Here is a 15349-nt window from a genome sequence, read left to right as displayed (position 1 = left end):
AAAGTGGAGATTTATGGTAAAAAAAAAGTACTTAAATATGGATCTGTTTCTCATCCACACCTATCATATCGCTTCAGAAGAGTTTTTTATGTGGCTTTTATGTGAATTTGGAGCTTGAAAGTTTGGGTCACCATTCACTTGCATTGTATGGACCTACAGAGCTGAAATATTCTTCTAAAAATCTTAATTTGTGTTCTTCAGAAGAAAAAAAGTCATACACATCTGGGATGGCATGAAGATGAGTAAATGATGAGAGGATTTTCATTTTTGGGTGAACTATTCCTTTAACAAGACATGGATTAAACCACTGGAGTCGTATGGATTACTTTTATGCTGCCTTTATGTGCTTTTGTTATGTGACTCCTTTTTCACTGTACATTGCAGCCTCTATGGCATGAGGGTGAGTAAACAAGATAATTTTTCATTTTTGGGTAAACTATTACTTTAAAGCAAGAAAAAAAAAAAACACACACATTTAACAGCTATATACAACAGCCTCTGAAAAAGTTGCCAATGTGGAATATGAGCTTTTCATTCATTCATTTTTTATTTTTTTGCACTGATTTTTATGGAGAATCTGCTGAATGGATTTAACTGGTAAAAGTAGTACTACACTCTTATTGGTGAAAGCATAATAGTATTTTTCAGTACTAGCCAAAATATTTAATAAATGAACACTTGAGGAGCGATGTTTTTTTTTTATTTATTTGATTGATGACAGGCATTCAAATTCTGCAAGTTTTGCAGGCAGAGATTCTGTGTGGGTCTGGCAATGTGCAAGTTTGCAGACTTTAAATCTCGAATAATTCTCAAATTCAAATACCGTATTGCTAGAATAAACCAAGAATAATCATTATACTGTACAGTAAATAAATCCTTTTAAGCTACTCTTATAAAAAAGAGATATGATTAGTGTTTAAGTGCATTTATTTCTCACAGATATCATGATCTGTTTTGATACACACATATAAAATATTGAAATGTTCATAAGCCATTTCTGTATAACCTCATGACTCAGAGTCACGATAATGACAATATAGGTCATATAGATTCATTTCTTTATTAATAATTCTACTTATACAATAGCACATCTGTTTGGACATCCACAATGTACAGTAATAAGAAGAACTGACTGAATCTTGATGTAAACAACGAGTCCTAACTCATCAGGTATATGTGTGGTTGAAATGGGAATCTTATTAAAAAAAAAAGTGTAGGTGGAGGAAGTGCTGGGGTCTGTCTCTTTTGGAGACTCTAGAGTCTGATGCACGGACACAGAACAGAGTCCAAGGCTTTCATTTCATTCACGTGATTGGATGGAGTCTGCACCAGCTGCTAATTATCGTATCCTGGTGAATAGGTTCAACACTGATTTGGATTCCTGGGGACAGAAGAGCATGATGTGAAGCAAGAGTGGTTTCTGTTCATGCAAAATAAATAATCTCAGTTTTTCTTAAGCTAGCATTCAAAGTGAGAACATATGAGAAAGTAGGAGTGGTACTCGCCCATGCAAAACTCAGTTTCTTTCTTCAATGTAAGTATATGCCTTTATTTGGGCCATTTGATTGAATTGGCGAAAATCAGATCACTTAGAAACAGAACAGCACACCTCTCCTCAACAAGTTGCATGATTGGAGGTATCATTCATGTCCGTGTGATGAGTTACACAAAAAAGTTTAATACTTAGGGTCATGGGTTTGTTCAAATCCCCAATCCCAAGTATGATTAATAATACTGATGCTTGTCTTGGCAAATACAACTAATAAGACCTGACCTTGGTGCAGCGCGTTTTGCTGAAGACATTCCAGAACCTCAGTGTCTCGTCTCCTGCTCCTGTAACGATGGCTTCACCATCTGGAGACACCGCCTAAACACAACCAAACATATCCTCACAATACATTCATGTCTAATGTGTGTCAGATTTCCAAAGGGATTACACTATTGGATTACTGATCTAATTACTTTTGAGTAATTTGAAAACCAATCTGAGTCATTTGAAATGAATCAATAATCAGACCCAGAGACATTAATGCATTATAGGTCATGTTTACACCTGGTATTAACATCCGTCTTGGGTGACCCAGTCATAAAATGTAAGGAGAGACAGATTGTTGTTTAAAGCTGGTAGTAACACATCTCAAGTGTTTCCTGTCCCAACTTGTGATTAGATTTCTTGGGGAGATATATTTCTAAATTGTATTCTCACAGCAAACGTGGCATTTCGAGTGGAATCCTCATTATTTTATCGAGTTGCTGTATTGACTGACCTTCAGATGTGCAAGCTTCAAGTGAATCGTTGTGTTCCATTTCGATGTTCTGTGAACGTCTGGGCTTTTTCAAAGTTTTCGATCAGACAGTTAAACTCAAAGAGCACTATTCTTTAGGGGGCCTGGGTAGCTCAACAAGTAAAGACACTGACTACCACACCTGGAGTCGCAAGTTCGAATCCAGGGCGTGCTGAGTGACTCCACTCAGGCTTCCTAAGCAACCAATTGGCCTGGTTGCTAGGGTGGGTAGAGTCATGTTGGGTTAACCTCCTCGTGGTTGCTATAATGTGGTTCTCGCTCTCGGTTGGGCGTGTGGCGAGTTGTGCGTGGATGCCGCAGAGAATAGTGCGAGCCTCCACACGTGCTAGATCTCTGCGGTAACGCGTTCAACAAGCCACGCGGATTGACGGTCTCAGACACGGAGGCAAATGAGATTCATTCTCCGCCACCCGGATTGAGGCACTACGCCACCACAAGGACCTAGAGTGCATTGGGAATTGGGCATACCAAATTGGGAAGAAAAGGGGAGAAAATCCACTAAAGAGCACTATTCTTTGTACATGACATTTCAAGTGGCACTAAACAAAACCAGCATTTATAAAACTAGGCAGTCAATATACAGTCAGGTTCCTACTCACCAAGTAGAGCACTCGGTATGAATGTCCTGTGAGCTTGGCCACCTGGGTAAGTGATGGGTATTTCCACACCAGGATCTGGTTCTGGGAGTAGCCGTGTGTGCTAACCTAGTGGACATCAAAGGTGAAAAACAAGTCAGAATGATAAATATTCACGATTTGACTGTGTGATTGTGTGTATGTGTGGCCGCTTTTCCTTACCAGTTCATTGGCGTGTTTGGACCAGGCCAGGTTGCAGACCTGTGAGCCGGTGTCGGTACTCTGTAGTGCCTGGCCAGTCAGTGTGTTCCAGAAACGGAGGCAGCGGTCAGCGGTTCCCCCTCCGGAGGCCAGAAGGCCGTGCTGGTGAGGAGACCAAGCGATGGCCTTCACTGCTGCCAGGTGATCGCTGTACTGCTGCACAGGCAGTAGACTGGAGCTGTTCCACACCAGTAACTACAGAGCAGTAGAGAGGAAATCAAAATGGTCAGTTTTGTCATCGTAATGTCGATTCACACCAAGTCTAAATGTTTGCTGCAAATTTTCAGTGCAAGGTTTTATTAGTAAATAAAGTGTGTCCTTATGAACCCCATTACAACAAAACATCATGATCTGACATTTTTTCTTGAGAGTGTTGGTCAATTTGTTTTCTGCTCAATGCAAAAAAACTTACCAACTAATAAGACACTGGGCTCTATTTTCGTGAGAGCGCAAAGTCCAGCCTACCTGCTACGAGCGTGCGCAATGTCTTATCTAATTTTCATGGGAGCGCTTATACTAAGCACAATTTTCATGCAAGCACAAGTGGGCGTGGGTGGGAGTGTTTGTGCTATCGTGGATGTATAGTATGTAAATGAAGCGATTTTGTTTCCCCCAAGCAATAGGTCATTGTGTATGATGTTTCAAAAACAAGTCCGTTTTCAAACTCAGTTCCTACATTTGCAGTTTGGAGATTCCATCAGCAGGTGGTAATAAAGTTAATGTCCAAACTTGTTTTATGAAGCAAATATTCATGAGATTTGTGTTAAACTTTCTTTAGGTCATGGTTTATTTTTCAGTTATTATTATTATTATTATTATTATTATGCTTATATTTACAATTGTATTTATGATCTAATTTTTATTGGTATTTTTCCACTTGTTGTCGTAGATTGATTTGTAAGTCACAGCAAAAATATGGACTATATAATAGGACGCAGACGGTGCTGGAGAAAAACCTCAGAATTAAATTGCACTTGACCCAGCCCATTAGCGCTTTGCGAGTACATTTTCATCAAACCCACTTGCACCTAGACTTAGCGTTTGCCTATTGGTATTGAAAATACCAAAACTTCATGGCCATGACCACTGACTTCACGCTTATTACTTATGGCATACTTATGGCTCTTAAAGGAATAGTTCACCCAAAAATTAAAATTCTCTCATCATTTACTCACCCTCATGCCATTCCTGATGTGCACGACTTTCTTCTGCTGAACACAAATGAAGATTTTTATGAGAATATCCCTTTTGGTCCACACAATGCAAGTGAATGGGTGCCAAAATTTTGAAGCTCCAAATATCACATAAGTCAGCATAAAATTAATCCATACGACTCCAGTGTTTAAATCAATGCTTCAGAAGTGATATGATAGGTGTGGGTGAGAAACAGATCAGTATTTATGTCAATTTTTAATATAAATTCTCCTCCCTGCTCAGTCAATCTTCACTTTAACTTTCACTTTCACATTCTTCTTTTGTTTCACATTCTTCATTCTTCATGCATAGGCCCCCTAATGGGCAGGGAATTTCAAGCAAAAATATTGATCTTTTTCTCACCCACACCTATAATATCGCTTCTGGAGATTTCAATTTAACCACTTGAGTCTTATAGATTACTTTTATGCTGCCTTTATGTGTTTTTTGGAGTGTCAAAATTTTGGCACCCATTCAATTGCATTGTATAGACCTACAGAGCTGAAATATTCTTCTAAAAATCTTAATTTGTGTTCTGCAGAAGAAAGTAAGTCACACATCTGGGATGGCATGAGGGTGAGTAAATGATGAGAGAATTTTCATTTTTGGGTGAAGTATTCCTATAAAATAGGGCCCATTAGCTCTTGGGTCATATGTCATTGAGTGCAAGAAACAAATCGATAAAAACCATACCCGCTACAATAAAGCAGAACAAAAAAAAGCAAGGTGTGGGAGAGATATGCTCACATAATGTCATCTGAACCAGTGTCAAAAGAAAAAAACACGCACGAGAGACCCAGCATTTGTGCGATAGAGACTGAATGGCAGCCAGAAAAAATTATTTTTTGAGATTTTAAACTTCAGCATTCAATTTTATATCTATATATACCGTCTCTTATAATGCATTGGCAATGTACAATTAATTTTATATTGCCAATAAAGCTTGATATGAATTGAATCTGCCCATTTAATCCTATTGTTAAAAAAAGTCCACTAGAAAACACAAAGCTTTTGCCCAACTTTTAATTACAGCAAGTGAGTAATTTGTATCCTTGATATTTTTTTTTTATGTATTTTTTTTATCCCCTTTTCTCCCAATTTTGGAATGCCCAATTCCCACTACTTAGTAGGTCCTCGTGGTGGTGCGGTTACTCACCTCAATCCGGATGGCGGAGGACAAGTCTGAGTTGCTTCCGCTTCTGAGACCGTCAATCCATGCGTCTTATCACATGGCTCACTGTGCATGACACCGTGGAGACTCACAGCACATGGAGGCTCATGCTACTCTCCGCAATCTATGCACAGCTTACCACGTGCCCCATTGAGAGTGAGAATCACTTAATCATGACCACGAGGATGTTACCCCATGTGACTCTACCCTCCCTAGCAACCGGGCCAATTTGGTTGTTTAGGAGACCTGGCTGGAGTCACTCAGCACGTCCTGGATTCCAACTTGCTGAGCTACCCAGACCCTGTATCCTTGATATTTAAATAATTAAAATAAATGATAATTAACCAATTTCTTGCAAGTTCTTTGAGACAAAGTATAGAGTAAATATATTTATGATTATATTCTAACATTTTGTATATTTATATGTTTAATTTTTTTATTTAATAAACCATTTTACTTCCATTGTTCCAATCCACGAGTGTGTCAATATATCATTTGCATTACAGTAATGGATTGTATTTTGCATTAAAACAAGTAAAATCTGTTTTGTCAGATGAGTTGAATTTTGCATTAAAGCATGTGAATGACACACATTTTGCTTTCATTAAGCTATACAAAAAAGAAAATTCCACATAAAATTTGCATCGGACCATGGGTGGAAAAAATTATTTGTTGCAAAGCTGTGTTCTCACTAACAAATCTAAAACCAGTACTCTCATCTAAGGCTACGTCCACATTGATCCGGAGACATTTTCAAAACGCTCTCCGTCCACACTGCCATTTTCAAGCATTTTCCAAAAGTTTCTTGTTCACACTGAAATGCATGAAAACACTTAAATCCCCTTACTGCGCATGCAAAAAATCACCGTTCCATGTACGGTCTGAAACGCAATTGTCCTCGTGTTCTGTAGCTGAACAGAAATTTTGAGTAAACTTCCCATCGCCTTTAAAAGAATGCAATGTGAAGGTTGTACAAAGTAACATTTATCTTTAACAACACTATCAAAGTGAATATCAGTCACAACAATGCTGCTACAACATGGGCCATCATATTGTTTGTTTTGGGTTGAATGGATCACATGAAAAAAAATACATCATCGTTTTCAGATATCTCCGTTTTCCCTGTCCACACTACAACACGAAGACGGCATTTTCAAATGTATCCACTTGGGACAGCATTTACAAAAAGCTCAGTTTTCGCTGTCAAAATCACAGTCTCGACGGAAGTGTGGATGGAAGGCCAAAACGTACAGAAAAAGATGTGTTTTTTAAATGAAAAATTATTAGTGTGGACGTGGCTTGAACTGAATCACATTTGCATGAAACAGATTGTTTGTTTGTTTCTGCAAATCAGATACCCCGATTTATATGTGACTCTCACCTTGTTATCATTTCCTCCAGAGGCAAGGTGCTGGTGGTCAGGTGACCACTTGAGGCCACACACTTCCTGCCTGTGACCCTGGAGGCGTCTCTCCACAGGGGGAGGCGTCCTCACATCCCTCTGCAGTATTACTCTGTCCCGGCTACCCGATGACAGCTGCTCCCCGTTCCACGCAAGCGCTCCTGGAGAGAGAAGAGAGATACTGTGTGACAGTGATCTGTAGAATTATGCTCCGGTCTGCACTTTGATTTCAAGTAAGTGTCACAAACCTACACGTGCTGAATGTCCCTCCAGACTGGTCAGCTTCCTCCCTCCAGCTGCATCCCAAATCTGTACAAATCCCTTATGGGTCCCTACAGCCACCAAACTTCCCTGAGAGAAAGAGAATTTTGTACTATATATCCTTTAAAATTGCAAACTCTTTTTTATTTTTCAGGTGGCCTTCTACACATTTTTAGAAGAATGTATAAAGTTAGTATAAATTTCATTTGTACTGACCCTGTCATTCCAACAGACTGACGTGACAGAGTCTCCATCTACTGACAAGTCACACAACCTTGTCACCTGTGTAAGTTCAGAAGTGTACAATGAAAGGCTCATTACTGACAATCACATTAAATCAGTTCTTCAGCTTTCTGTCTTTACACCTGCTCTCATACCTGACTGGTGCAGGCACTCCACAGGTAAACACAGGCTCCTAAACCAACACTCAAGATATTTCCAGCAGACCAGTCCACCTGTTTACGCCACACAACATGAAAAAAGATCAATACACAACACAACAAATTCAAAATGTTAATTCTTCCTTACAGAACTGCTTCAGCTCATCCATATTATTAGGGTGTCTGGTGTGAACGGCTCTCTTGAGGTCATTCCACATTATCTCTATTGGGTTAAGGTCTGGGCTCTGACTGGGCCACTCCAAAATGTGGATTATCCTTTTTTGAAGCCATTCTGTAGTGTATTTACTTTGAAGTTTAGGGTCATTGTCCTGCTGCATCACCCAATTTCTACTGAGCTTTAGCTGGTGCACGGCCACTCTGACATTATCCTGTAGGACATCTTAATAAACTTCGGAATTCATTTTTCCCTCAATGATGGCAAGCGGTCCAGGCCCCAAAGCAGCCCCAAATCATGATGCTCCCTCCCATGTTCCTCACCGTTGGGATGATGATTTGATTTCATGTTGGTATGCGGTGCCCTTTTTACGCCATACGCAGTGCTGCGTGTTCTTCCCAAACAATTCAACCTTAGCTTCATTGGTCCACAAAACATTTTCCCAGTAGCGTTGTGGATTGTCAAGGTGGTCTTTGGCAAACTTCAGGCATGCAGCTGTGTTTTTGTTGAAAAGAAGCAACTTCCTTCATGGTATCCTGCTATGGACACCATGCCTGTTTAATGTTTTCCTTATAGTAGACTCATTAACAGAGATGCTCCATTGATTCCTTCAAGTATTTAGCTGTCACTCTAGGGTTCTTTTTTACCACATTGAGAGTTCTGCGGTGTGCCCTTTGAGTCATCTTGGCAGGACGGCCACTTCTAGGTAGAGTAGCCACAGTACTAAATTGTCTCCATTTATAGACAGTTTGTCTATCTGTGTACAGATGAATATCTTAGCTCTTCGAGATAACTTTGTAACCCTTTACATTCTTTATCGTAGGTCTTCTGAGATCTCTTTTCTGCGGGTCATGGTCCATGTCAGCAGATGCTTCTTGTGAATAGTAAACTTAAAATATATAAGTGCTTTTTATTAGTCAAAGTAGCTCTAACCCACACCACCAATCATGTTTCATTAACTGGTTGCCAGGTTTGCAAACTTCTGACTCTAATGAGCTTTTGTTGACGTCAATAGCCTATGGGGTTCACATACCTTTTCCAACATACACTGTGAATGTTGGAATGATTTATTCAATATGTACAAGAACAACACAATAATTTGTTTGTTATCAGTTAAAAAAATTGTGTTTGTTCATTACTGTAACTTAGATTAAAATCAAACCAGATTTGAAGACAAATTTATACTGTACATAAATGCAGGGTTCACATACATTTTCTTGCCACTGTATAATATAATAAGATATATGGCACTGCATATTTGCACATTTATCAACAGTACACTATAGATGAAGTGATATCTTTATTAAGGAGACTATAATTATATTATCTTAATATTATTTTATTTTTTTTAAACAAAAACTGAAGTGTACCAGGTTAAGATAGAAGTCATCCTGCAACTCTGGTGCATCAAGAACCTTGAATGGGATCTTGGAAATCTTGCGTGCTGGCTTTCGAGGCGAACGCAACAATTTGTGACTGCAAAAATTTACAAACACTTAATTTAATTAATTAAAATCTAATGAAATCCAGGCATTGGTGTTCATATCTAATAAATTAATTTTATATGGACAAAAAACAATCACAATGAGTGCAATTCTGTATTTCTGTGATCTTAACACAATAACTTGTCATCAGATAATATTTATAAATTAATGAGTTTAGAGAGGGACGATACCTTTTGTTACTGAGAGGAGAGAGGGAATATGGGGAGATTTCATTGTCAAAAGGCACTTTATTTGTGTGGATGGTGTACTGGGAGGAAAAAGACAAACAAAAGAAAAATGTAATTAATTCTAGTCCTAATATAATGGGACAAATTATGTGAGAAAAAAATATGGAGAACAAAGCTGGTGTATTATAAAGCAGAAAACCATTCAGCAACATTCTCCAGTGAAAACTGTATTGATTTTTACATGAAAATAAGGGCTCGTTTAGGCCAAACTGCAGGCTTCATCATGTGTGCTCTATCATTTGTGTGGTCAACTGGCTCACCCTGAAGAGGCTGTGCGTGTCGTATTTGAGGATGGTGTGCCAGCGTTCATCGGTGTGAGGATCAGGCACAGTTTCGATTCCTGCTCCCAAAAGTTCGTTCCTCAGCAGTGCGGCATATGCCACAGCATCTGTTAAAGATATTATTGATTTGGGTCAAGATCATATATACATAATCTCACTCTCTTAAAGCGATAGTTCACCCCAAAATGAAAATTCTCTCATCATTTACTCACCCTCATGACATCCCAGCTATGCATAACTTTCGTTCTTCTGTTGAACATAAACAAATATTTTTAGAAGAATATCTCAACTCTGTAGGTCCATACAATGCAAGTAAATGGGTACCAAATTTTGAAGCTCCAAAATCCATAAAAACCACATAAAAGTAATCTATAAGACTCCAGTGGTTTAATCCATGTCTTCAGAAGTGATGTGATAGGTGCAGGTGAGAAACAGATCAATATATAAGTCCTATAAATCCATTTTTAAATTCTGCTCCCTGCCCAGTAGGTGGCGATATGCATGAAGAATGCAAATCGCCAAAAACAAAAGACAAATGTGAAAGTAAAGATTTATAGTAAAAAAAAGGACTTAAATATTGATCTGTTTCTCCCCCACACCTATCATATCACTTCTGAAGACATGGATTAAACCACTGGAGTCTTATGGATTACTTTTATGCTGCCTTTACCACCATTCACTTGCATTGTATGGACCTACAGAGCTGAAAAATTCTTCTAAAAAAAGTGTTCAGCAGAAGACAGAAAGTCAAACACATCTGGGATGGCATGAGGGCGAGTAAATGATGAAGAGAATTTTCATTTTTGGGTGAACTAATCCTGTAACCTCTTAACATCATTCAATATGTAATTTACTGTAGGATGATTACAGTACTGTTTATTTGATTGCCCTAAACAAGCTTGTTATGATACATATAATCAGGGTGACTTACTGAAAGCTGTCCTTCAATATTTTAAAAATTGATGGAAAAGTTCTACTATTGTGAATATGCATTTTATATTTCATTTAACTAAACAGTACCAACATATTTCTGTAGCAAGTTGAATCAAGCTTTTATTTTGACATGAAGGCTTTTCAGTTTGTGTGTGTTTTTGACGGTGGCTTCACACCTCTGGATAAGCAGTTGTTTAAATACCCCAGTGCGATTATTGAAGCGCAAAATGCTGTGATTTAATTATATAAAAAAATAGTCTCCAGGCACTACGTGATAAAGGGGTCATGAAATGCTCTTTTTTATTATTATCTTCCCTGAGGTCCAATGATAATGTTAGTAAAGTTATTTTTTTTTTTTTTTTTTTTTTTGCATTAAAACATTAATAATTTAGTAATATATGATAATTTTCCTGTCTCTGTCCCTCTGTTTGAAACGCACAGTTTTGGCATAAGCATCTCCTTAAAACTTCAATGTAAATGGCCACTGTTCTGATTGGCTGACATTGTGCAGCCCTTCAAATTCAGCCATTTTTTAAACTCAATCTGAAGAGAATGAAAAAGCTCCACAACATTTAAAACTACATTACAGGGGTTACAGATAATGCACATCCTACACATTGCATCTGAATATATTAAACTGTTCCTCTAAAGCAGTGGTTCTCAACCTTTTTGACAGCAAGGCCCCGCACTGTCCCAGACAAAATTCAAATGCCCCCATGTAGGATCATGAAGCCATTTACTCTGATACTTCTGCTATAATGGTGACAAAGCTGATTGTTTTCCAATTAAATTAACAGGAAGTAGGAATGTCAGTAGATAAAATAATTAATTATGATACATTTTTTTGATTCCAGAAGTTTCACAATCTGTTTGTTCTTTAATAAAAACTTTACTTCAAGTAAGAAATATTACATCAGTTTACACGTTGTTGTGTATCTTGATTTTTAGCATTTATTATAGCAAGTTAGATTATTGTGTTATAACTTATTAACTTATTTTAAATAATTTTAACTCATTTTGAGACCCCCTTGTAAGCTTGCTGTGGCCCCTTAGTGGGCCTCGACCCCCTGGTTGAGAACCGCTGCTCTAAAGAACAACTATTAACACTCACACCCTATCTACACCGGATGCGAGAGTCATGTCAAAAGCAATAGAACCCATTATAATCAACAATGCTGTCTACCATGGAAGCGTTCATTGCGGCGCGTCGTGTTGCGCCAACACTAAACAGATTTCCCGTTCCATTTTGTGCTGCACGCACTGGCGCTACTACTGCCAACAACACAAATAAATGGTTTAGAAAGTTTGTGTTGACACGCTCCGTGTAGACAGCCTCAAGCCGCTGCGTCGCATCAATGGACGTGCCCGGTGTAAACAGGATATCAGCACCATAAACTATCAAACAGTTTTTACATTTGAAATATTCATGAATGAATCTGTTTACTTACTCTTTTGCATCGGGTCCATCGGCTTTTAACTGCCCCAAAGCTTTAATAGTTTTTATGACTGTTCACAAACAATCCACATTGATATGAGCTGAAAAAACATGCAATCCATGCTGAAATATTCTGAAGACACAGCAACATCCAGTTTCCAGGATCATCCTGCACTGAAATGCACATCACCGGAAATGCATCTAAACGGTCAAAGATGTCCATCCAGTGCATGTTTTTATACACCAACAATTAAAAATAGCGCAGTTGGGCGAAAGAACACGCATGATGCGTTTGTGCTCAAAACATCGAGAGGCAGCAGCTGAATGACAGAAAATTGCTTCTCCTCTTCAGAGTTGTAACTTGACACCACGTCTTTTGAAAGCAGCCTGAGATGTGTATCAAGCGGTCAAAGACATCTGTCTGTGCATGTTTAAATACAAAAATAATTGAAAATAGTCCAGATGGATCCCAAAAGGTGTTCAGGAATTATGTCCTGCTGTCTCTCTCTCTGAGTAAGAACTGAAGCACCAGTAGGTGGGGCCAAGGGTGCATCGATGTAAAAGTTGGCGTTAAAGTTTCTGAGCTGTTGAGGTGGTCATGAATTAATGTACCCCTAGTGACGTAGGGTAGTCACGGAAGTAGAGAACGAGGCGTTTTTGCAGCTTGGTTTCAATAAATGCTTTTATTGCATTGGGGATTAAGTTTAGAGTTCTGAAATGTACAGTATGTTTTTATAGTAGAAAGTCCTCTTATATGTCAAAATATATATTACATGTCATGAGTAATCAAATATGAAAATTTGATTCCTCATGACATGACCCCTTTAATAAGCACTCCATTCTATCATCTATTTCAACAAACACAGAGCGCGTGATGCTCTTAATGAAATGATTTTAAGCAAATGAGTGGCTTCACACATTCACTTTAAAGTGTGCAGCACATGCAGGCAGTATATTTATTTAATTAAATCACATCCTTTTGCGACTTAATAATCACACTAGGATCTATCACAATTTTAATTAGATTAATTGTGCATTAATTTCTTCCCAAATATGTCAAATTCATGGAAGCATTTGAAAGCAGTCTTGTGTCAGTCAGATATCAAACCGAGTCGGTGCTCGGTACTACCGGTACAGCATAAACACTGGTAAAGTAACTGGTATCTTTTTTATTTTACTATCGACTTGATACCGGGATACCAGTACTTTTAACATCCTTAGTCAGAACAGTCTGAAGTTCTGTGCCAAGTTTGGTGGATGTAGCTTGAAAGCTGTAGAAGGAGTTACTCTTGACTGTTTTGGTTTTGTAAAAACCCTTTTTCAACAGTATGTTGAAAGTTGAAATCTGTTTCTTTTACTAAAGCACATATGACATGAAAGTACCCAAACACCCATAGATGTAAAAGGGGATGCATAAACAAAAAGATCCAAACCTCACCTTTCCCTGTGTCTGTACCAGCATCCTTCGACCGATGATTCTGATTAGGCGACCAACAGTTCTCCTACAAACAACAAAGAAAAAAATATGAATGTGAGTGCACATGAAATGCATTTTCAGGCTTCAATCATTCTTTTTGACTGGGTGAGACGATTTGTGACAAATGATCTTAGAGCAGCTCATATAAATGGTGACTTGCATTGGCATAGTGGAAGTTTATGCACCAGTTGCTCCCGGCACGTGTGGGGATAAATCTGTCTCCTGATTTGACAGTAACCTGGCTGCACGTTGCATACCCTGACTGCATGAGTAGAAACAGACAATCATCATACATAATGTTTATGTGTTTGAATTCAGCCATGTTTATTGCATAAAATATAAGCTGATTAATTGTTTTAAATTCTAAGAATATTTTATACGGTCCAAGAAAATGACCCCTTAAGGCAAATCGTTATTCCTGACAACAACCTTGCCAATAAAAATTACAGTGACAAGATAAGTAGATAATCATTTACATCTAAAGATGTTTTTTTACACTTACTTTGGACGGGTGGCCCTCTGGAACGTTCTGGTGGTTGATTTGCCTTAACAGGCGTCTTTCATAGTCCTGGTCCATTTCCACTGAAACCTACTCTCTCTCTCTCTCTCCCTCAGTCTGCAGACCAGGGTCCTCCCAGGTCTCCCATCCTTATAGGAAAATTATGTATTCATGAGTGGATAAAACTATACTCATAATGCTTTACCTCCTGTAGGGGGCTCAAATCTGCTCCAATGACAGCTGTCAGTAAAGGTCAATCTGTCATCAACCAAAACAGATTAGTAGGTCACATACACCCACAAAATCCTTCCATCTACTATAAACTCTGTAATATCTATATATCAGTAGTTTACCTTTTGACTGTCACATTGTGACCTGCATTTAGGTAAAACAGCTAACTGGAGTGTTACAACCTGATATGCAAGACTGATAACAACATAAACACCACATTTACCAGTTTAGCAATGCAAAAGCCACATTGGTTATGTATTTCACGTGTATTATTATTATTATTATTATTATTGTATTAATAGATTAAAGAGAGCATTACTAACAGCTGGAGGGTTGTAAACACACATACAGTATGTAATCAGTTGCCATGGCAGCTCGAATAGCAGCACTGAGCTAACGGGGGCTTTAAATTTAACATTATATCTTACAAACATTACGACAGGATAACCACGGTTTTCCTGAGTAGATGCGAAATGGAAAACCTTGAGATTTCGTATTAATAAAGAAAATAAATCTTACCTTCTGCACAAGTGCTCATGAAACACACATTATATTGACAGTGCGAAATGATCGTCTAAACATCAACTTCTTGTTTTCTCGCCGCAGCAATAAAGTATTAACGGTGGTTTTGTAAAATACTTTCGATTGTTCAGTGTTGAGAAATAATGGCAGAATAACTGAGAAGAGGGCATCAATGTTTATGTTCATGTCAAGATGGCGAGGAAATCAGCTGTGAAGAGTGTAATTCCGCTTACATCCAGAGGAGGCGCACTGAGGCGCTCTCATCACTGTCAACAGTGACTGACCTGTGGATTAGCGAATAGTGAACATGCACTGCCTGGCTAAAAAAAGGTCGCCGTTTGTATTTAGATAAACAGATACTCAAGAGCCTATGATTGGATCATTATTGCAGTGATTAATATGATTCAGCTGCCAACAATTATTTTAACCTAACTGATGCAGTGTGTAGCTTCTCATTTCTTAACAGTTTGGACTGTGGAGTGATGGAAAAAGGTCATGTGGTCTGATGAGTCCA

At 38.4% G+C, this 15349-nt stretch overlaps 1 protein-coding gene across 1 annotated transcript; it reads right to left on the bottom strand.

The window, feature by feature from the left end:
• Positions 1-683: 683 nt before the first annotated feature.
• Positions 684-15038, bottom strand: LOC127443068 (fizzy-related protein homolog). Its single transcript, XM_051701562.1, has 15 exons — positions 14833-15038; positions 14086-14231; positions 13744-13845; positions 13545-13608; positions 9718-9845; positions 9401-9477; positions 9096-9201; positions 7548-7625; positions 7387-7452; positions 7158-7260; positions 6889-7070; positions 3104-3337; positions 2906-3010; positions 1775-1867; positions 684-1381 (listed from the first exon to the last, which is right to left on the bottom strand). The coding sequence occupies exons 2-15, from the start codon at positions 14158-14160 to the stop codon at positions 1340-1342; spliced, it is 1455 nt and encodes a 484-aa protein (XP_051557522.1). The 5' UTR covers positions 14161-14231; positions 14833-15038; the 3' UTR covers positions 684-1339.
• Between the last annotated feature and the right edge of the window lie 311 nt (positions 15039-15349).

The sequence above is a fragment of the Myxocyprinus asiaticus genome, chromosome 6 (genome assembly GCF_019703515.2).
Source record: "Myxocyprinus asiaticus isolate MX2 ecotype Aquarium Trade chromosome 6, UBuf_Myxa_2, whole genome shotgun sequence".
Taxonomy (NCBI): domain Eukaryota; kingdom Metazoa; phylum Chordata; class Actinopteri; order Cypriniformes; family Catostomidae; genus Myxocyprinus; species Myxocyprinus asiaticus.
This window is presented reverse-complemented; position numbering and strand designations above follow the sequence as displayed.

Coding starts and splice junctions, on each gene's coding strand:
- LOC127443068 (XM_051701562.1), bottom strand. CDS start 14,160: ATGGACCAGGACTATGAAAGACGCCTGTTAAGGCAAATCAACCACCAG. Junction 13,846..14,085: donor CAGAGGGCCACCCGTCCAAA/GTAAGTGTAAAA, acceptor CTACTCATGCAG/TCAGGGTATGCAACGTGCAG. Junction 7,261..7,386: donor CAGTCTGTTGGAATGACAGG/GTCAGTACAAAT, acceptor TCTTTCTCTCAG/GGAAGTTTGGTGGCTGTAGG.